The sequence below is a fragment of the Oncorhynchus mykiss genome, chromosome 10 (assembly GCF_057628025.1).
Source record: "Oncorhynchus mykiss isolate SJ-2025 chromosome 10, ASM5762802v1, whole genome shotgun sequence".
Taxonomy (NCBI): Eukaryota; Metazoa; Chordata; class Actinopteri; order Salmoniformes; family Salmonidae; genus Oncorhynchus; species Oncorhynchus mykiss.
In genome coordinates this window covers 62,899,100-62,921,567 of record NC_143031.1, presented here as the reverse complement: position 1 = coordinate 62,921,567, position 22,468 = coordinate 62,899,100, and the positions used below count along the sequence as shown (strand labels likewise).

At 45.0% G+C, this 22,468-nt stretch overlaps 2 protein-coding genes across 3 annotated transcripts; one reads left to right on the top strand and one right to left on the bottom strand.

The window, feature by feature from the left end:
* Nucleotides 1-753: 753 nt before the first annotated feature.
* Nucleotides 754-12,647, top strand: LOC110534434 (lectin). Of its 2 annotated transcripts, none has more exons than XM_090187391.1 (6): nt 754-778; nt 6,375-6,467; nt 6,929-7,080; nt 9,931-10,071; nt 11,829-11,943; nt 12,188-12,647. In XM_090187391.1, exons 2-6 carry the CDS (start codon nt 6,392-6,394, stop codon nt 12,259-12,261), a joined length of 558 nt encoding a protein of 185 aa, XP_090043517.1. In that variant the 5' UTR covers nt 754-778; nt 6,375-6,391; the 3' UTR covers nt 12,262-12,647. The 2 variants fall into 2 exon arrangements, with proteins under 2 accessions (XP_090043517.1, XP_090043516.1); XM_090187390.1 differs by having other exon boundaries at nt 6,366-6,467.
* A 70-nt stretch (nt 12,648-12,717) lies between these two features.
* Nucleotides 12,718-22,090, bottom strand: p2rx3b (purinergic receptor P2X, ligand-gated ion channel, 3b). The gene is made up of 12 exons (XM_021619847.3): nt 21,386-22,090; nt 20,528-20,663; nt 19,982-20,053; nt 19,704-19,773; nt 19,394-19,487; nt 19,241-19,318; nt 18,647-18,788; nt 17,146-17,282; nt 15,975-16,068; nt 14,020-14,085; nt 13,635-13,712; nt 12,718-13,243 (listed from the first exon to the last, which is right to left on the bottom strand). The coding sequence occupies exons 1-12, from the start codon at nt 21,505-21,507 to the stop codon at nt 13,121-13,123; spliced, it is 1,212 nt and encodes a 403-aa protein (XP_021475522.2). The 5' UTR covers nt 21,508-22,090; the 3' UTR covers nt 12,718-13,120.
* Nucleotides 22,091-22,468: the final 378 nt, after the last annotated feature.

Below are 22,468 nucleotides of genomic sequence, written 5' to 3'. Positions count from 1 at the left end.
ACGCACAGCTTTTTATCCACAACAAGTCCATTTGAATGAAACATCTCTGGTGGGAAAGTGTGCAAATTGTTTTTAGGCAGATTTTAGAATATTCACATGGAAATCTGGCGCCGATTGGATGGAAACCTAGCTATTGGCAGAGACCACTTCAGAACTCCAAAGATTTCAAAATGGATCTCTCTCTCTCTCTCTATCTCTCTCTCTCTCTCAGACCACTGAAAGCAGCAGAAAGCCTGATTCAAGTCCCAAGCCTCCTCTGTCCAAGTTCATGACAGTCCTGAGAGACAAAACCAAGAGGAAGATTAAATAGTGAAGAGAAGTAGGTCTTGGTGATCAAATAGTAACCCCTAGCTCCTTCTACTAGCCCCTACCTGCACCATACCTCTAGGCCCTACCTGCACCCTACCTCTAGGCCCTACCTGCACCCTACCTCTATCCCCTACCTGCACCCTACCTCTATCCCCTACCTGCACCCTACCTCTAGCCCCTACCTGCACCCTACCTCTAGGCCCTACCTGCACCCTACCTCTAGGCCCTAACTGCACCCTACCTCTAGGTCCTACTTGCACCCTACCTCTAGGCCCTACTTGCACCCTAACTCTAGGCCCTACCTGCACACTACCTCTATCCCCTCCCTGCACCCTACCTCTATCCCCTACCTGCACCCTACCTCTAGGCCCTACTTGCTATATTGAGTGTCTTACCAACACTTTTAATCACAAATACATAATTTATCTAACCACGAATGAGATTGAGAAGCAACCTAGTCCACACTCTGGTAAGGTTGTATTTCAGATTACATTGTGCAAATGTTCCTTTTTTTTTGCTTTGCATTCGTTTTTTTAAAGGAGCTATACATATCATTGTTGCATTGTAATTTCAGAAAATGTCTTTAATATATCTATGGTAATAGTGGAATGATAGTGTTTCACAATATTTATTCATTGGGGCACACAAAATTGCATTCTAATAGTGCATTCTTCTTATTGGGCAACAAACGACAGACTTTTGTTGTCAAATTGTTACGGTGCGTGAATGAGGACCCAAAAGCGAATTAACTTAGACAGAGCTTCTTTAATTACCAAACATAGGTAGGCTCAGACGGACCGGCAGATTCCGACAGGACAGGACAAGGTTACAGCAAACATGACGACAGTCTGGTTCAGGCATGAAACACAACAAACAAGAATCCGACAAGGACAGGAACAAAAACAGAGAGAGATATAGGGACCTAATCAGAGGGAAAAAGGGAACAGGTGGGAAACGGGGTGAATGGGTAGTTAGGAGGAGACAAGGCACAGCTGGGGGAAAGAGGAGGAGAAAAGGTAACCTAACAACGACCAGCAGAGGGAGACAGGGTGAAGGGAAAGGACAGAGACAAGACACAACATGACAGTACATGACAGTACCCCCCCACTCACCGAGCGCCTCCTGGCGCACTCGAGGAGGAAACCTGGCGGCAACGGAGGAAATCCTCGATCAGCGCACGGTCCAGCACGTCCCGAGAGGGAACCCAACTTCTCTCCTCAGGACCGTACCCCTCCCAATCTACGAGGTACTGGTGACCACGGCCCCGAGGACGCATGTCCAAAATTCTACGGACCCTGTAGATGGGTGCGCCCTCGACAAGGATGGGGGGGGGGGGGGGAAGACGAGCGGGGGCGCGAAGGACGGGCTTGATGCAGGAGACATGGAAGACCGGGTGGACGCGACGAAGGTATCGCGGAAGAAGAAGTCGAACTGCGACAGGATTAATGACCCGAGAAATACGGAACGGACCAATGAACCGCGGGGTCAACTTGCGAGAAGCCGTCTTAAGGGGAAGGTTCTGAGTGGCGAGCCAAACTCTCTGACCGCGACAATATCTAGGACTCTTAGTTCTACGCTTATTAGCAGCCCTCACAGTCTGCGTCCTATAACGGCAAAGTGCAGACCTGACCCTCTTCCAGGTGCGCTCGCAACGTTGGACAAAAGCCTGAGCGGAGGGGACGCTGGACTCGGCGAACTGAGATGAGAACAGCGGAGGCTGGTACCCGAGGCTACTCTGAAAAGGAGATAGCCCGGTCGCAGACGAAGGAAGCGAGTTGTGGGCGTATTCTGCCCAGGGGAGCTGTTCTGACCAAGACGCAGGGTTACGAAAAGAAAGACTGCGTAAGATGCGACCAATAGTCTGATTGGCCCGTTCTGCTTGACCGTTAGACTGGGGGTGAAAGCCGGAAGAGAGACTGACGGAAGCCCCAATCAAACGGCAAAACTCCCTCCAAAATTGAGACGTGAATTGCGGACCTCTGTCCGAAACGACGTCTGACGGAAGGCCATGAATTCTGAAAACATTCTCGATGATGATTTGTGCCGTCTCTTTAGCAGAAGGAAGCTTAGCAAGGGGAATGAAATGAGCCGCCTTAGAGAACCTATCGACAACCGTAAGAATGACAGTCTTCCCCGCTGACGAAGGCAGTCCGGTGACAAAATCTAAGGCGATGTGAGACCACGGTCGAGAGGGAATAGGAAGCGGCCTGAGACGGCCGGCAGGAGGAGAGTTACCGGACTTAGTCTGCGCGCAGACCGAACAAGCAGCCACGAAACGACGCGTGTCATGCTCCCGGGTGGGCCACCAAAAACGCTGGCGAATGGAAGCAAGCGTACCCCGAACGCCAGGGTGGCCGGCTAACTTGGCAGAGTGAGCCCACTGAAGAACGGCCAGACGAGTAGGAACGGGAACGAAAAGAAGGTTCCTAGGACAAGCGCGCGGCGACGGAGTGTGAGTGAGCGCTTGTTTTACCTGCCTCTCAATTCCCCAGACAGTCAACCCGACAACACGCCCCTCAGGGAGAATCCCCTCGGGGTCAGTGGAGGCTACTGAAGAACTGAAGAGACGAGACAAAGCATCAGGCTTGGTGTTCTTAGAGCCCGGACGATAAGAAATCACGAACTCGAAACGAGCGAAAAACAGCGCCCAACGCGCCTGACGCGCATTAAGTCGTTTGGCAGAACGGATGTACTCAAGGTTCCTATGGTCAGTCCAAACGACAAAAGGAACGGTCGCCCCCTCCAACCACTGTCGCCATTCGCCTAGGGCTAACCGGATGGCGAGCAGTTCGCGGTTACCCACATCATAGTTACGTTCCGACGGCGACAGGCGATGAGAAAAATACGCGCATGGGTGGACCTTGTCGTCAGAGAGGGAGCGCTGAGAAAGAATGGCTCCCACGCCCACCTCTGACGCGTCAACCTCGACAACGAACTGTCTAGAGACGTCAGGTGTAACAAGGATAGGAGCGGATGTAAAACGATTCTTGAGGAGATCAAAAGCTCCCTGGGCGGAAACGGACCACTTAAAGCACGTCTTGACAGAAGTAAGGGCTGTGAGAGGAGCTGCCACCTGACCGAAATTACGGATGAAACGACGATAGAAGTTTGCGAAGCCGAGAAAGCGCTGCAGCTCGACGCGTGACTTAGGGACGGGCCAATCAATGACAGCTTGGACCTTAGCGGGATCCATCTTAATGCCTTCAGCGGAAATAACAGAACCGAGAAATGTGACGGAGGAGGCATGAAAAGTGCACTTCTCAGCCTTCACAAAAAGACAATTCTCTAAAAGGCGCTGGAGGACACGTCGAACGTGCTGAACATGAATCTGGAGTGACGGTGAAAAAATCAGGATATCGTCAAGGTAAACGAAAACAAAGATGTTCAGCATGTCTATCATTGACTAATGCCTGAAAGACAGCTGGAGCGTTAGCGAGGCCGAAAGGAAGAACCCGGTATTCAAAGTGCCCTAACGGAGTGTTAAACGCCGTCTTCCACTCGTCCCCCTCCCTGATGCGCACGAGATGGTAAGCGTTACGAAGGTCCAACTTAGTGAAAAACCTGGCTCCCTGCAGGATCTCGAAGGCTGAAGACATAAGAGGAAGCGGATAACGATTCTTCACTGTTATGTCATTCAGCCCTCGATAATCTATGCAGGGGCGCAGAGACCCGTCCTTCTTCTTGACAAAAAAAAACCCCGCTCCGGCGGGAGAGGAGGAGGGGACTATGGTACCGGCGTCAAGAGCTACAGACAAATAATCTTCGAGAGCCTTACGTTCGGGAGCCGACAGAGAGTATAGTCTACCCCGGGGGGGGGTGGTTCCCGGAAGGAGATCAATACTACAATCATACGACCGGTGTGGAGGAAGAGAGGTGGCCCTGGACCGACTGAACACCGTGCGCAGATCGTGATATTCCTCCGGCACCCCTGTCAAATCACCAGGCTCCTCCTGTGAAGAAGAGACAGAGGAAACAGGAGGGATAGCAGACATTAAACATTTCACATGACAAGAGACGTTCCAGGAGAGGATAGAATTACTAGACCAATTAATGGAAGGATTATGACAAACTAGCCAGGGATGGCCCAAAACAACAGGTGTAAAAGGTGAACGAAAAATTAAAAAAGAAATGGTTTCACTATGATTACCAGAAACAGTGAGGGTTAAAGGTAGCGTCTCACGCTGAATCCTGGGGAGAGGACTACCATCCAGGGCGAACAAGGCCGTGGGCTCCTTTAACTGTCTGAGAGGAATGTCATGTTCCCGAGCCCAGGTCTCGTCCATAAAACAGCCCTCCGCCCCAGAGTCTATTAAGGCACTGCAGGAAGCTGACGAACCGGTCCAGCGTAGATGGACCGACAAGGTAGTGCAGGATCTTGAAGGAGAGACAGGAGTAGTAGCGCTCACCAGTAGCCCTCCGCTTACTGACGAGCTCTGGCCTTTTACTGGACATGAAGTGACAAAATGACCAGCGGAACCGCAATAGAGACAGAGGCGGTTGGTGATTCTCCGTTCCCTCTCCTTAGTCGAGATGCGGATACCTCCCAGCTGCATGGGCTCAGCACCCGAGCCGGCAGAGGAAGATGGTAGTGATGCGGAGAGGGGGGCGACGGAGAGCGTGAGCTCCTTTCCACGAGCTCGGTGACGAAGATCAACCCGTCGCTCAATGCGAATAGCGAGTTCAATCAAGGAATCCACGCTGGAAGGAACCTCCCGGGAGAGAATCTCATCCTTTACCTCTGCGCGGAGACCCTCCAGAAGACGAGCGAGCAAGGCCGGCTCGTTCCAGCCACTGGAGACAGCAAGAGTGCGAAACTCAATAGAGTAGTCTGTTATGGATCGATTGCCTTGACATAGGGAAGACAGGGCCCTGGAAGCCTCCTCCCCAAAAACAGATCGATCAAAAACCCGTATCATCTCCTCCTTAAAGTCCTGATACTGGTTAGTACACTCAGCCCTTGCCTCCCAGATTGCCGTGCCCCACTCACGAGCCCGTCCAATAAGGAGAGATATGACGTAGGCGACACGAGCAGTGCTCCTGGAGTAAGTGTTGGGCTGGAGAGAAAACACAATATCACACTGGGTGAGGAACGAGCGGCATTCAGTGGGCTCCCCAGAGTAACACGGCGGGTTATTGATTCTGGGCTCCGGAGATTCGAAAGCCCTGGAAGTGGCCGGTGGATTGAGGCGGAGATGGTGAACCTGTTCTGTGAGGTTGGAGACTTGGGTGGCCAGGGTCTCAACGGCATGTCGAGCAGCAGACACTTCCTGCTCGTGTCTGCCTAGCATCGCTCCCTGGATCCCGACGGCTGAGTGGAGAGGATCCGAAGTCGCTGGGTCCATTCTTGATCGGATTCTTCTGTTACGGTGCGTGAATGAGGACCCAAAAGCGAATTAACTTAGACAGAGCTTCTTTAATTACCAAACATAGGTAGGCTCAGACGGACCGGCAGATTCCGACAGGACAGGACAAGGTTACAGCAAACATGACGACAGTCTGGTTCAGGCATGAAACACAACAAACAAGAATCCGACAAGGACAGGAACAAAAACAGAGAGAGATATAGGGACCTAATCAGAGGGAAAAAGGGAACAGGTGGGAAACGGGGTGAATGGGTAGTTAGGAGGAGACAAGGCACAGCTGGGGGAAAGAGGAGGAGAAAAGGTAACCTAACAACGACCAGCAGAGGGAGACAGGGTGAAGGGAAAGGACAGAGACAAGACACAACATGACAGTACATGACACAAATTGACCGGGGCAAGCAAATCTTTTGTTGTCAAATGGGACAGCTGATTGTTCCATAGGCTGTGGCACTTTACAATCGGTTAGCGCGCAGAGCCACTCAAATTAACAATCCGTCAGGGCTCGGTATTTATGAATCACCAGCCACAGTCAATTTGAGAACAAGAGATTTGTTTTAATGTCATTCATAGCATATTGCTATAGACTATGATCTCAGATAATTTACCTGGTGAAATAAAGGTTAATACAATTGATTTATTTATAAATGCATTTATTTAAAGGAAACTGTTACTGATTGAGTTGTTTGTTTTAAGGAAACGCAGAATCAGAGGAAGCCAAGATGAAGTTTGTCAGCCTGATTGTGATGATGTCACTACTTGGGACAAACATGGCTTTGACATTCCACAGAAGTACCGGTAAGAGAGTTGCATTGATTACAGTATGTGTTTTGATCAGGGGCACAATTTTGATTTTAGAAGTGGGGAGACATTACTTTTGGGGAGACATTACTTTTAATTAAATCCAGTCAGATAAACACTCCAAACAGCCTCCCCGACAGCTTGGAGGCGTCCGTATGGTCCTAAAGCAAACTGTTGCCTCATTTAGCAAAAATGCAGAACCACACTGTTCCTGTTCCTAGGCCGTCATTGTCAATGAGAATTTGTTCTTAACTGATTTGCCTGGTTAAATAAGAGGTCTTAGATAGGCATTTCTTAGGCCCCTGGGCTATATGGTGTGCGCATTGATCAGTTTAGTGAATTATGGAATGGGAGAGTTTTGTTAGCGGCCTGTGAGTGTCATAGGAATGTTCCGTTTGTGGCTGTTTTCTAAGTATATAAGGCCCCAGGAGAGTAGTTATTCCACCATTGTCCCCTAGGTGGCGATGATGCTCCAGTGTATCTCCAGGATGAGACTGCAGCGTGTGACATGCCCAAAGCCTGTGACCTGAAGAATTATGAAGACTGGTACAGGCTGGGCTCCTACTGCATCAAGTACTTCAAGGCTGCCCTCAACTTCACCGAAGCGGAGGTAAACAACATTCTATGTAACAGGAGAACGACATAATAACATGATCAAAGCATGTTACTGCTCTACCTGGAGTCAGTCAGCCTGTCCATTCCAATACAATGGCAATACAGTGAAGTGAAGGTTAAACCCAATGTCTTAATTAGATGTGTCTTCTAATGTATTCATCTTACTCCCACTGGCGGACTTACCATTAGGCAGAAGAGGCAATTGCCTCAGGCCTCACATCATTTGTAGGCCATCATTGTAAATAAGAATTTGTTCTTAGCTGACTTGCCTAGTTAAATAAACGTTCAAATAAAATAAAAATCAAGACCTGGGCATAATTAAAATTAAAATAAATACATATTTCTCCGCTGAGGCCCCCCCCATGCTTTGTTTGAGGCATAATAAATAACAAAGTAAATAAAAAAATCCCCATCCAAAATGTGTCTAAACGAGAGATTTCTGTGTTTTTGCATTGCCTTTGTCTCAATCCACCTCATCCGCTGACATTGTCCTTCTACACCGGCGGTGGAAGGTGGCTGAGGTAAAGCTACAGGAGACATCTCGAAAATCTGTCTTCTCACAAAAATGTCTGTAGCGTCCAAACGGTTTGGCCTAGAAAATGTATATGACCCCTCTATGGAAACATAAAACAGTCATGAACACAAAGGTGTTTGGGTTGCTCTACTGTTCGTCCCCCCACAAGTGTCACGGTAACATGGTAACATGGTAAAAAAGATTAGCATTTTTTCCTGAGCTTTCTTAGTCCTATATCTCTCAGATCTTCCTTTTAATTTAATGTTGACTATATGTTTTTCCATGTATGAATGTGTTATTCAATGCATTTCTATGGGCTAATAGCAGTAAGGCCAAATGCAATGTTTCATCAAATTATAACAACACCCCAAAAATTATACTTACAGGGGTCCTAATATTGTAGATCAAATATCTAAATTATCCTTGGTATGACCATCTTAAAACAATTCCATATGTTCACTTAGTAGTAATCTCGCGTTGTCATATGTCCAAATCAAGTCGCTGTCACAACCTCCAGGGCTGTGGAGTAACAGATTACAAAAAAACAGTAACTGTAATCCATTACGTTACCAGCTAAAAGATTGCAATCAGATTACAGATACTTAAAATTTCAGAACCTGGAGGAAAAACGCAATTCTGATTTGTCAGAAGTCTATACACAAAATCGACATGCATCAACTTGTTTTGATCATCAACATCTGACCTTTTTAACCTGTCTCTCCTCTCTGGGGAGGTTCGCGTTGCTTGGGAGGCAGCCACAGTGCATCCGTTATTTAAAGGGGTAGATCAAGCTGACCCATTTCTATTTTGGCCTCTTTATCAAAAGTGTTGAAAAAACGTTGTAAATAATCTACTGACTGGCTTTCTTGATGTCTATAGGATTCTCTCTGGCATCTGGTTTCCGCTCAGGTTATGGATGTGTCACTGCAACCTTAAAGGTCCTCAATGATGTCACCATTGCCCTTGATTCTCAGCAATGTTGTGCTGGGATTTTTATTGACTTGGCCAAAGCTTTTGATACGTTAGACCATTCCATTCTTGTGGGCCGGCTAAGGAGTATTGGTGTCTCTGAGGGGTCTTTGGCCTGGTTTGCTAACTACTTCTCTCAAAGAGTGCTGTGTATAAAGTCAGAACATCTGCTGTCTCAGCCACTGCCCTTCACCAAAGTAGTACCACAAGGCTCGATCCAAGGCCCCACACTCTTCTCAATTTACATCAACAACATATCTCAGGCAGTTGGAAGCTCTCTCATCCATTGATATGCAGATGATACAGTCTTATACTCAGCTGGCCCCTCCACGGATTTTGTGTTAAACTCTCTACAGCAAAGCTTTCTTTGTGTCCATCAAGCTTTCTCGGCCCTTAACCTTGTTCTGAACACGTCCAAAACAAAGGTGATGTGGTTTGGTAAGAAGAATGCCCTTCTTCCCACAGGTGTGATTACTACCTCTGAGGGTTTAGAGCTTGAGGTAGTCACCTCATACAAGTACTTGGGAGTGTGGCTAGACTGTACACTGTCCATCTCTCATATCAAAGCTGCAGGCTAAAGTTAAATCTAGACATGGTTTCCTCTATCGTAATCGCTCGTCTTTCACCCCAGCTGCCAAACTAACCCTGATTAGATGTTCTTTACTATGAGGCTATCAGATTTGTCACCAATGCTTCTTATAGGGCACTGCACTCTATACTCCTCTTTGAACTGGTTGTCTCTGTACACCTGTCGCAAGACCCACTGGTTGATGCATATTCATAAAACCCTCTTAGGCCTCACTCCCCAAGGACGCCTGGTTTTCGACGAGGCCTTTTGACTCGAAGGGGATACAATTCACTTTACTTCCATAAAACGATAGGTGCTGCTGATAATACTGCCATCGTCGTCGAGGCAGAGGACATCTATGTGTAGCCCATATCTGATGCTGGTATGACATGTCATACATGGGCTATTATAGCAAGACAGTGGCGCTGTTTCGCCACTGTAAGGAAATTTGGCAGGTGCACAGCTCAGACGCTGGAATTATTTTGGATAAACGTGCGAAGGTAACCTTCTTTTTGAAGTGATTTGTTTAACAATCAGATAAAACATAATGACTGATTGTGTTCATGGCACATTAAAAGGTAATGCATTTTTATAGTTAATTACCCATGAAAAGAAAATGGTGCATGTGCATAAGAGTGGCCTCTGACTGACCTCTGCCTTGGGCTCCAAGTCACTACATCAGCACCTGCTTACTCGCTCTCTCTCTCCTTCCTCCCACTTTCTCTTTCTCTCTCACTAATTCACTCTTTCTCTTCCCACCACCTATTTCTCCTCTTCTCTCTCATCCTTCTCAGACACAGTGCAGGTCTGCTGCCCCCGGTGGCCACCTGGTGTCGGTACATAACAGTCAAGCCAACAACAACCTGCTTTGCGTGGTGATGAAGAACAACCGCAAAAGCCCTCGCATCTGGCTGGGAGGCTTCGAACTCTTCCAGGTAGGAGAGGAGGAGTGATGGATGGAAGGAGTGATTAAGACAGGGCGGATATTGGGTGGAGGGAGGCAAAGTCATGTGGGAGGAAAGAGTGACATGGGGAAAGAGAGAAGCTTTGCAGCACAACATTTAACATTGAACATATGATTGTCGTAATATCTACATTTACAGTATTCAGACCACTTGACTTTTTACACATTTTGTTACGTTACAGCCATATTCAAAAGTGGATTCAATTGTTTTTCCCCCTCATCAATCTACACACTACCCCATAATGACAAAAACAGTTTTTTAGACAGTTTTGCAAAAAAATGGAAATATCACCTTTACATGAGTATTCAAACCTTTTACTCAGCACCTTGTTGAAGCACCTTTGGCAGCGATTACAGCCTCAAGTCTTCTTGGGTATGATGCTACAAGCTTGGCACATCTGTATTTGGGGAGTTTCTCCCATTCTTCTCTGGAGATCCTCTCAGGCTCTGTCAGGTTGGATGGGGAGCGTCGCTACACAGCTATTTTCAGGTCTCTCCAAAGATGTTCGATCGGGTTCAAGTCCGGGCTCTGGCTGGGCCACTCAAGGACATTCAGAGACTGGTTTTCATCAAGGATCTTTCTGTAGTTTGCTCCGTTCATATTTCCCTCGATCCTGACTAGTCCCCCAGTCCCTGCTGCTGAAAAACATCCCCGCAGCATGATGCTGCCACCACCATGCTTCACCGTAAGGATGGTATTGGCCAGGTGATGAGTGGTGCCTGGTTTCCTCCAGACGTGACGCATTGCATTCAGGTCAAAGAGTTCAATCTTGGTTTCATCAGACCAGATAATCTTGTTTCTCATGTTCTGGGAGTCCTTTAGGTGCCTTTTGGCAAACTCCAAGCGGGCTGTCATGTGCCTTTTACTGAGGAGTGGCTTCCGTCTGGTCACTCTACCATAAAGGTGCTGCAGAGATGGTTGTCCTTCTGGAAGGTTCTCCCATCTCCACAGAGAAACTCAGAGTGACCATCGGGTTCTTGGTCTCCTTGGTGGTTCTAAACTTCTTCCATTTAAGAATGTTGGAGGCCACTGTGTTCTTGAGGACCTTCAATGTTGCAGACACTTTTTGGTACCCTTCACCAGATCTGTGCCTCGACACAATCCTGTCTCATAGGACAATTCCTTTGACCTCAAGTGGGAACTTATATAGATAGGTGTGTGCCTTTCCAAATAATGTCCAATCAATTGATTTTACCACAGGTGGACTCCAATCAAGTTGTAAAAGCGTCTCAAGCATGATCAATGTAAGCAGGATGCACCAGAGCTCAAATTTCGAGTCTCCTAGCAAATGGTCTGATTATTTATGTAAATAAGGTATTTCTGTTTTATATTTTGAATAATTTGCAAAAATGTACAAAAAAATGTTTTCGCTTTGTCATTATGGGGTAGTGTGTGTAGATTGATGAGGAAAATGTTTTATTTAATCCATTTTAGAGTAAGGCTGTAACATAACAAAAAATTGAAAAAGTGAAGGAGTCTGAATACTTTCCAAATGCACTTTACATTTGTTTTTATCACCTCCGGTCTTTCTATCACTCCCCTCTCTCTTCTTCTATCCACATTTATATCACTCCCCGCTTTCTACCTCTATCCACATTTATATCACTCCCCTCTCTCTTCTTCTATCCACATTTATATCACTCCCCGCTTTCTACCTCTATCCACATTTATATCACTCCCCTCTTTCTACCTCTATCCACATGTATCTCTCTACCTCCTTCTCTCAGTCTGGTAAGTTTGTGTGGACTGACGGCTCCAGCTGGAACTTTGAAGCGTGGACCCCTGGGGAGCCCATCTCCCGCTGGACGAGCCGCGAGGACTGTGTGGAGATGAACTGGAGCAGTAAGAGATGGAAAGGGGGAGGGGGGGGGGGGGATGGATGGATGGATGGTTTTTACTTGCAATGGCTGTGATATGTGTTTGTTTTCACCTACCTTAGTTGAATGCACTGGCTAACAGCTGAAATGACAAAAACGTGAAATAAACATTTCTTGGAAGGTGGTGGGAAGAGATGGTATTTTGAACTCACATTTGAACTTCTGTTTGTCTCTCTGTTCTCTCTGTGTTTTTGTTCTCTATCGCCAAGAAATTGGGAAATGGAACGACCACACGTGTTTCACCAAGAAGAGCTACGTGTGCTCCTTCAAGAACAGAGTTTGAGGACGAATATCCACGCTCACATACTTAGTATGAAGCAGCAATGTATTGGGCATGCTTTCTCCAGTGGTGTGTTGGTATAGACTGTGTGTATGTCTGTGTAACACCAACCCAGTCCCCTGCTCCTCTCTCTTGGGTTGTGACCGAAATGACACCCTGTTCCCTATAGAGTGCACTACTTTTGACCAGAGCCCCACGGCCCCCTGGTCAAAGTAGTGCACTATAAAGGATAGGGTGTCATTTTGGACTCAACCTGCTCCTTTCCCCAACGACCCCAACCCACAGATCTCCCACGGTGAAACCAAACCACATAGAGATGTGCCTGCTTTTAGCAAACTGAAAAATGCATTAAAAAAATATATATAAATAAAGAGTGTTAAGCAAGTAAACAACTAGAGTTTTTGTTTGTCTGTTCCTAGCAGGATTTGAGTTTCTGGCAGAATCAAACCAGAATCAAAATTTAAGTCACATACTTTTATTTAAGTAGTGGGTAGACTTTAATACTTTGTAGAGGTAGGAGTTCAAATACAATAGTCCATGCAGAGTTAACGATTGCACATACAACCTCCACTATGAAAATATTACAGGTAAATTACAGGTTCATGTGAAATATAAGGAATATTACAATGCTATATATACATGCATTCTCTATCCGGGGTGAAGTCTCCCCTAGATACAGATCTAGGATCAGCTTCCCTATCCCCAATCCTAACCATAACCTTTAGGGGTAGAAAATGTTAAACTGATCCAAGATTAGGGTCTATGGGCAATATCAACCTAAACCTACATTTGCATCCAAACTTTCCAAATTGCCACCACCCACCCCTTTCCCCCTCAAACACTCCATTCCATTGGCTGTCCGTTAGCCGTATTGCCCAATGGAAAAGGCCCCTGAGTCGTTTGACTGCTTCTCTACTCCAATGAACTCCCTACTCCGATACAGCCCATTGCTGGATAAGGAGTTCTCGATCTGCGTGTCTGACACCTAATGGAGTAATGATAGATTGGGGGGAGAGAGAAAATTACTTTATTGAATTTTATACACTTGAAGAACATGAGGAGCACATCACAGTCAAGCGACTCCTATTTTCCACTTAAGTCAAATTTTCAGTTATCTTTAGTTGATATTAAAGCATGATTTAAGTGGAAGTTAGGATTTTACCCTTAGTTTCAACTATTCCTCTGGGCCGTATGTATCAACTCTCAGAGTAGGCTTACTGATCAGTTTTGCCTATTAGATCACAATGAATAAGATCATGGGACAGGGGTAAACTGATCCTAGATCAGCACTCCTACTCTGAGATGCGGCCTCAGGCATGCAAAGGCTGATATCTATATCACAGTTAGCAGGGTTGGTGTCACGCCTCAAACTTTACCTCCTCAAACTTCTTGGCCTTGTAATGCTCTGCTCCCTTCAGGAAGTTCAAGAGTATGATGTCACAAAGCACGGTGCCCTGGAACCAATCCAAGGCAGAGAAAGAAAACAAGGTTTGTGGAATAGAATAGAATGGGATTGAAGAAATTAGGGGAGAAGAAAGAAAAGAAGAGAATAACTATTTTCCACAGAAATTACTTCAGTTGGGGAGACAGAGACACATATGACAAAGACATTTTTGAACTAGTCTACAGAGACTGTGTGGATAATATTATTATAAAGTTAAGAGACTGAAGGTGGAACAGATATGTTTTAATTTAAAACTAGCCTAGAGACGATGTGGATACTTTGTGGATAGAAAGTAGCAACTGAAAAGAAGGGCTCACCACTCCAACTGACGTAAAGGCAGCTACCATGTTGATCAGAGTCGGGATCATGTTAAACTTCCCTGCCTATAACAAACAAATCAAGTACTTTACAGAAGTAAACACACGCACACACAATCAACCACACACACCCAACCACACACAACCAACCAACCAACCAACCCCACACACACACACACACACAAGCAGACATACATAAGACCCCCCCTCATCTAAATAACACATGCAGTGGGGAGAACAAGTATTTGAAACACCGCCGATTTTGCAGGGTTTCCTACTTACAAAACATGTGGAGGTCTGTAATTGTTATCATACGTACACTTCAACTGTGAGAGACGGAATCTATAACAAAAATCCAGAAAATCACATTGTATGATTTTTAAGTAATTCAATTGCATTTTATTGCATGACATAAGTATTTGATACATCAGAAAAGCAGAACTTAATATTTGGTACAGAAACCTTTGTTTGCAATTACAGAGATCATATGTTTCCTGTAGTTCTTGACCAGGTTTGCACATACTGCAGCAGGGATTTTGGCCCACTCCTCCATACAGACCTTTTCCAGACCCTTCAGGTTTCGGGGCTGTCGCTGGGCAATACAGACTTTCAGCTCCCTCCAAAGATTTTCTATTGGGTTCAGGTCTGGAGACTAGCTAGGCCACTCCAGGACCTTGAGATGCTTCTTACGGAGCATCCCCAAAGAATGATGTTTCCACCTCCATCTGTGTGTTTCGGGTCGTTGTCATGCTGGAAGACCCAGCCACGACCCATCTTCAATGCTCTTACTGAGGGAAGGAGGTTGTTGGCCAAGATCTCGCGATACATGGCCCCATCCATCCTCCCCTCAATACGGTGCAGTCCTCCTGTCCCCTTTGCAGAAAAGCATCCCCAAAGAATGATGTTTCCACCTCCATGCTTCACGGTTGGGATGGTGTTCTTGGGGTTGTACTCATCCTTCTTCTTCCTCCAAACACGGCGAGTGGAGTTTAGACCAAAAAGCTCTATTTTTGTCTCATCAGACCACATGACCTTCTCACATTTCTCCTCTGGATCATTCTAGATGGTCATTGGCAAACTTCAGATGGGCGTGGACATGCGCTGGATTGAGCAGGGGGACCTTGCGTGCGCTGCAGAATTTTAATCCATGACGGCGTAGTGTGTTACTAATGGTTTTCTTTGAGACTGTGGTCCCAGCTCTCTTCAGGTCATTGACCAGGTCTTGCCGTGTAGTTCTGGGCTGATCCCTCACCTTCCTCATGATCATTGATGCCCCACGAGGTGAGATCTTGCATGGAGCCCCAGACCAAGGGTGATTGACCGTCATCTTGAACTTCTTCCATTTTCTAATAATTGCGCCAACAGTTGTTGCCTTCTCACCAAGCTGCTTGCCTATTGTCCTGTAGCCCATCCCAGCCTTGTGCAGTTCTAAACTTTTATCCCTGATGTCCTTACACAGCTTCCTGGTCTTGGCCATTGTGGAGAGGCTGGAGTCTGTTTGATTGAGTGTGTGGACAGGTGTCTTTTATACAGGTAACAAGTTCAAACAGGTGCAGTTAATACAGGTAATGAGTGGAGAACAGGAGGGCTTCTTAAAGAAAAAAGGTCTGTGAGAGCCGGAATTCTTACTGTTTGGTATGTGATCAAATACTTATGTCATGCAATAAAATGCTAATTAATTACCTAAAAATCATACAATGTGATTTTCAGGATTTCTTTTTAGATTCCGTCTCTCACAGTTGAAGTGTACCTATGATAAAAATTACAGACCTCTACGTGCTTTGTAAGTGGGAAAACCTGCAAAATCGGCAGTGTATCAGATAGGGTTAGGGTGGACCCACATAGGCAATTAGACTCATGCAAACCACAGACGTACATGTTCTCACACAGACACATGTATACTCTAATCATCCCCCATCACACAGAAACACACACAAAGCATTAAAAACACTCACATTTCCATTGACCAGCACATCAAACCTGATGGCATAGGCCTTGAGCAGAGTACGGTAATCTGTCCCGTTGTCCATCTTGTAGTACTTAGCATACCTATCAGCACAACATGGACAGAGAGTAAGGACATGAGCAATGCACATGGCTTGTACCAGGGGGACATGCCTCTCAGGGCTCACCATACAGATACACAGTGGTGGAAAGTACCCAATTGTCATACTTGAGTAACAGTAAAGATACCTTGATAGAAAATGACTCAAGTAAAAGTGAACGTCACCCAGTAAAATCCTACTTGAGTAAAAGTATAAAAGTATTTGGTTTTAAATACACTCAAGTATCAACAGTAAAAGTAGAAATCATTTACAATTCCTTATATTAAGCAAACCAGACAGCATGAAATGATGGATACCCAGGGGGACGCTCCAACACTCAGACATCATTTACAAAGGAAGCATGTGTTTAGTGAGTCCACCAGATCAGAGGCAGTAGGGATGACCGGTGATGTTATTTTGATTGGTGTGTGAAGTAGACCATTTTCCTGTGCTGCTAAGCATTCAAAATGCAATGAGTACTTTTGGTTGTCAGGGAAAATGTATTGAGTAAAAAGTACATCATTTTCTTTAGGAATGTACAGTGTAGTGCAGTAAAAGTAAAAGTAGTCAAAAATAGTAAAGCAAAGTACAGATACCCCTTTAAGTAGTACTTAAAGGGGTATCAGAAAAATATATCATCATGAATAAGGAACTATGAAAATAGTTCAAATAAACCCTATTCCATCTATGAAAACATTTGTCACGGAAATAGATTATTTGCAGTTTGACACAGATAAAACGGAGGTCATTTACACTAAATCCATTAATAATAGGGATATTTTAGGTGTGTCACCTAATTATTCTTTTTTTTTATACAAAAAAAGGTTGACAATCACTGATCTAGCTTAAAGCCATTTACTAACCATTGGCAACCCAATTTGAAGAAGACAAGGCTCTGATCATTGACTAATCGCTCCCAACCCATAGGAATCCCCACCCATTTGACTACTTTAAAATGGTGGAAGTCCTCAATGGCAGTGTCCATGCAAAAAATGGGTTATATCAATCTAGAGCTCTTTATGCATCTCTATAGGGCTCACTCTCTAAAGGCCAGAGGTTAGAGGTCAGAGGTCATGGCTACCTGAAGTTGTACCCGGGAGAGACGCTGTTCTTCTCTGACATGGCGTCCAGCCGGGTGAAGGAGTAGGAGGGGTTACACTCATCCTCTGACTTGTCCAGGTCACACATCCAGCCGATCTTTATACCTATTACCCCTCCCTGTAGGAAGTGGTTGACATACATTTAGAAAATCTCTTTGCTACTTTGTGAGAGTGGGAAAAAGACAGAATATGAATGTAGCCTAAAGGGGAAGGAGTGAATATAGCCGAAGGGGAGGAAAAAGAGCGAAAGAGAGCATAATATGTGAGTATATAAAAGACTAGTATGGATGGAAAGAACTGTGGATAGAAATGACAGGAGGCTGCTAATAATGGTCGGAACGGAGCAACTGAAATGGAATCAAACACCTGGAAACGTGTTTGATGTATTTGATACCATTACACTCATTCTGCTACAGTTATTAACACCAGCCTGTTCTCCCCAATTAAGGAAATATACTAGTATGAATAATCCCAGCAAAAAAATAAAACGAGAGCGGGAGGGACCGGGCAGGCACCGTGTTATGCTGTAGAGCACACGGTGTCTCCAGTGCGGGTGGATAGCCCGGTGCGGGCTAGAGTAGGCATAGAGACAGGTAAGGTTGGGCAGGCTAGGTGCTCAAGAGCTCCAGTGCACCTGCACGGTCCGGTCTATCCAGTGCCACCTACACGCACCAGCCCTCCGGTGGCAGCCCCCCGCAGCAGGCTTCCTGTGCATGTCCAGAGCCCAGTACTCCCTGTTTCTCCTCCCCGCACTCGCCCTGAGGTGCGTGTGTCCTCCGTTTCTATGTATGGCCTGAAATGGTTCTCAATCAGAGGCAGGTGTTAGTCATTGTCTCTGATTGGGAACCATATTTAGGTAGCTTGTTTTGTGTTGGGGTTTGTTTCCTGTCTTTGTGTTCTCTGCACCAGATAGGACTGTTCCGGGGTTTTGCAACATTTGTTGTTTTTGTAATTATGTTCATGTTTAGTTTCTCATATTAAAAACCATGAACTCTAACCACGCTGCATTTTGGTTCTCCTCTTCTTCGACGGAAGAAAACCGCAACACCCATGCTTGTTCAATGAAACATAAACAATTAATGAACACGCACCTGTGGAACGGTTGTTAAGACACAAACAGCTTACAGATGATAGGCAATTAAGTTCACAGTTATGAAAACTTAGGACACTAAAAAGGCCTTTCTACTGACTCTGAAAACACCAAAATAAGAGTGGAGTAACATCTCACAGCAAGAACTGGCAAATCTGGTGTAGTCCATGTGGAAGAGATTACTTTTATTTTTGATTTTGACCCCCCCTTTGTTCAGGGACACATTATTCCATTTCTGTTAGTCACATGTCTGTGGAACTTATTCAGTTCATGTCTCAGTTGTTGAATTTTGATATGTTTATATGTTAAGTTTACTGAAAATAAAGGCAGTTGACAGTGAGATTACTTTTTTTTTTTGCTGAGTTTTTGTACCTGGGAGTGAAACACTGTACCTTCTGTGCCAGAGTGGTGAAGTTCTGGTGTGCATAGCGGATAACGTCCCCCACCCTGAAGATGGGGCAGTAGGTGTTGTTCTCATGGTCAAAGTTACACGCCTTGATGTACTGAGGGGTGATGGTTGGCAGGAAGTTACCCCTGAGACACACACACACACACACACACACACACACACACACACACACACACACACACACACACACACACACACACACACACACACACACAAACATGAGAGAGAGGAGACCAGTTAGAGTTAAATTATCGCTATAAATTATCGTAATCACCAATGTCTTCATCATTGTCATCGGCATCTTCATCAACAACATCATTATCATCAACATCATTATCATTATCAAAATCATTTTCAACATCATTATCAACACCATTCTAAAAATCATTATCACCATCAACATCATTATTAGCATTAATATCATTATCATCACCATCATTAACATCATTATCAACATCACCATCATTATCATCATCAGCAACATCATTATCTTCATCATCTTCAACATTATTACCATTATCATTATCATCATCATCGACATCATCAACAACATCATTATCATCATCATCATCCTCACTTGGTGAAGTTGAAGAGGGGGAAACGAATGCTGTTCTTGATGAAGATGGTGAAGTTCTCCACCTCCATCATAGGATGCCTGAGGGAAGGTCAGAAAGAGAATCATGTTCCTTCATCAACACTCAAACACACTCGCACACACACGGTTACCCACGTCTTGATGTAGTCGATCTCCGCCTGGCACCAGCCTCTGATCTCACAGGTATTAAGGGTGTCGTTGAAACGTACACACCTGCCCGTCGGAAGACCTGAGGAAGAGAGGGAGGGAAGAGAGAAAGGAAGAAGGAGAGAGGATATAAGACACAGAAAAGGGGAGGACGGATAGGGACAATAAATGACAAAGATCAAAACATTATTCTGGGAGAAACGGTTTGGCAAATTCTGTAACATCTTCTGTCTTCTTAAGAACATACAATAAGAAAAGGAAGAGAAAAAGTTGATCAGAAAAAGAGGAGAAACCTCACCATTTCCCCCAGGCTTGTTGAGGAACTTAGTGCAGTTGTTGTCGTGCGTACACTTGTATTTCATCTCACTCTGTGTATCACACATAGTACAGAGTTAGAGTAACACACAGAGGCAGACGGACGGACAGACAGACAGACATCAAGACAGACAGAGAGAGAGAGACAGACAGAGAGACAGATAGAGCCAGGTAGACAGAAAGAGACAGAGAGAGAGAGATAGAGCATGTGGGGGGGGGACCACAGAGGGCCAATGGGAGAGTAAGTGTGAGGGGTCTCACTTCAGGACAGTATCCCTGCACCTGGTTCTCTGTGGTGATGAGTTTGGTGATGATGCAGAACACAGAGGCCCCCTGTCAGACCACACACACACACACACACACACACACACACACAATAAAAAAACACTCCCATTTTTATTGACCAGCACATCAGGCCTGATGTCATAATCCACACATACCTCAGTATCAATATTTGGTGTCCATTTTAAGTATTAAGTGATGTTCACAGGACTTTTAACAAATACATTACCCACAAAGTGCTTACAACAACCCAGATATATACAAAGATTGAGCAAGCAGGGAAGACAGAGGCTATACAACAACTATACATGGCTCCTTGGGCTGTCTATCAATGCCAATTGCCAACATTAACATAAGGAATCCAAAAATCTCAGACCATAGTTTGTGTGTGTGTGTGTGTTGCCTGTCGGTGTGTGTGTCCTGTGTGTGTAAGTGTGTGCTTGGGTATCTACGTGTGCACATGTGTGTGTGTCTGTGTGTGCGTGCATGCACGCGTACAAATGTTTGCGTGTGTTCGTGTGTTACCTGAGAGGGGGTGACGTACTCAGCTACGTCCATGACTCGGTTGTTGTACAGTCCAAAGCCTTTGACTTTGGTCATGACCGACGACTCTATAGCCGTGTCTCTGATCTGGTACGCCTTCTCATACACAAACACCCACCTAAGAGAGGTGCAGGAGAGGAGAGGAAGTAGGAGAGAGAAGAAGAGAGAGACGGGTTGAGATAACACAATGGGAAAATCATTCAATCCCGTTTTCCCGTCTCTTCCTGTCACGTATAGAGTACTAATGAATGATCTATGAGTCTTTAAAGTCAAGCCTTTTATTGGGCTGAAAGAGATCCTAATTAACAAACAAGAGATTTATAAGATTCAGCTCCATAAGCACAAGACTTTGAAAAGATGTTTGGTTGAAAAGACGTTAAAAAGACGTTAAAAAGACGTTAAAAAGACATCTGTTTGGTTAAAAAGACGTTAAAAAGACATCTGTTTGGTTAAAAAGACATTAAAAAGACATCAGTTTGGTTAAAAAGACGTTAAAAAGACATCTGTTTGGTTAAAAAGATGTTAAAAAGAGGTTAAAAAGATATCTGTTTGGTTAAATAGACGTTAAAAATACATCTGTTTGGTAAAAAAGACGTTAAAAAGACATCTGTTTGGTTAAAAAGACATCTGTTTGGTTAAAAGACGTTAAAAAGACATATGTTTGGTTAAAAAGAGGTTGAACATACATTAAGTCTTTCTTATGAGAAATGTGCACCTGACTGGAACTGTGCGGAGACCTTTTTCCTGTTTCTCCATTGAAAAGACGTTGAAAAGACGTCTTTCAACCAATTCCTCTCACTGGGAGGTCCAAAATGTGAGTGATAGAGCGATACTACTGACCCGATGAAGTAGGTGATGATGAGGAGCTGTACGACGCGGTTGATGATCCCGATGGTCCAGCTCTTCACCACCACCGACTTGGTGGTCTCGTAGGTGAAGAAGTCTGTGATACACGTCCACATCCTGACGTCGAGGCAACCCGGGACACCCAATAAATCCAACTTGTGTCTGTCAGTGACCCAAAGTCACAGCAAACAATCCACAGAATGCCTCTTCAGAGAGTATGTGTGACTTAGGTACACCCCCAAAAAACTAAAGGCGAATCCCAAGATGCGTTGGTTTCCCTACATACTAAAACAGTTATTTGTTCCAAAAAAGCAATCTGATCATTGTCTTTGCTTCTTTCAAAAAGGTTCAAGTAACAGATTTGTCACTGGTGAAATAGTGAAATGGTAAACATCCTTACTCTCTCCCTCTCCATCTCTCTCTCCATCTCTTTCTTTACCCCCTCTCTCTTTCTCTTTCTGCTTATTGTCTTTCCTCCACTTATCAGATTGACTCTCTCGGCAATGTCTCTCAACCCCTCTATCTTTCTTTCTCCTCTTCTGCTTCCCCTAATACACACACCCACACATACACACATACACACACTATTTGACATCCATTACACCCCAAATCACATCAGATGAATGACATTTCACTTAAATCTAACGGAAGTTATCTATATCTAAGTATGAACATCTGCATTGAGCTGGTCACTTACACAGAGATCCTTTGAAATTACTACATTCTATAAGTAATTTTATGGCAATTTATGAGAAATGACCAGGGGGAATATTGGCTCCTGATGGGCCAAGAAGGAGGAAGTAGACAGACCCCGCCCCCATCACTCAACCTCTCCAATCCACAAAGCAGGGACACTTAGATTTTTTATTATTATTGACTAAATCTACTAACTCGATCTGTGATAACCCTTTACTTGAGGGAGGGAGGGAAGGAGAGAGATGGAGGGAGAGTGGAACAATGAGGGAGGAAGTGATTGAGGGAGGGGTGGGGGAATAGGTTTGACAGAGAGTTAGTACACACACACACACACATACACTTAAACACATACACACACTGAAACTGAAAAGATGGAGAAAA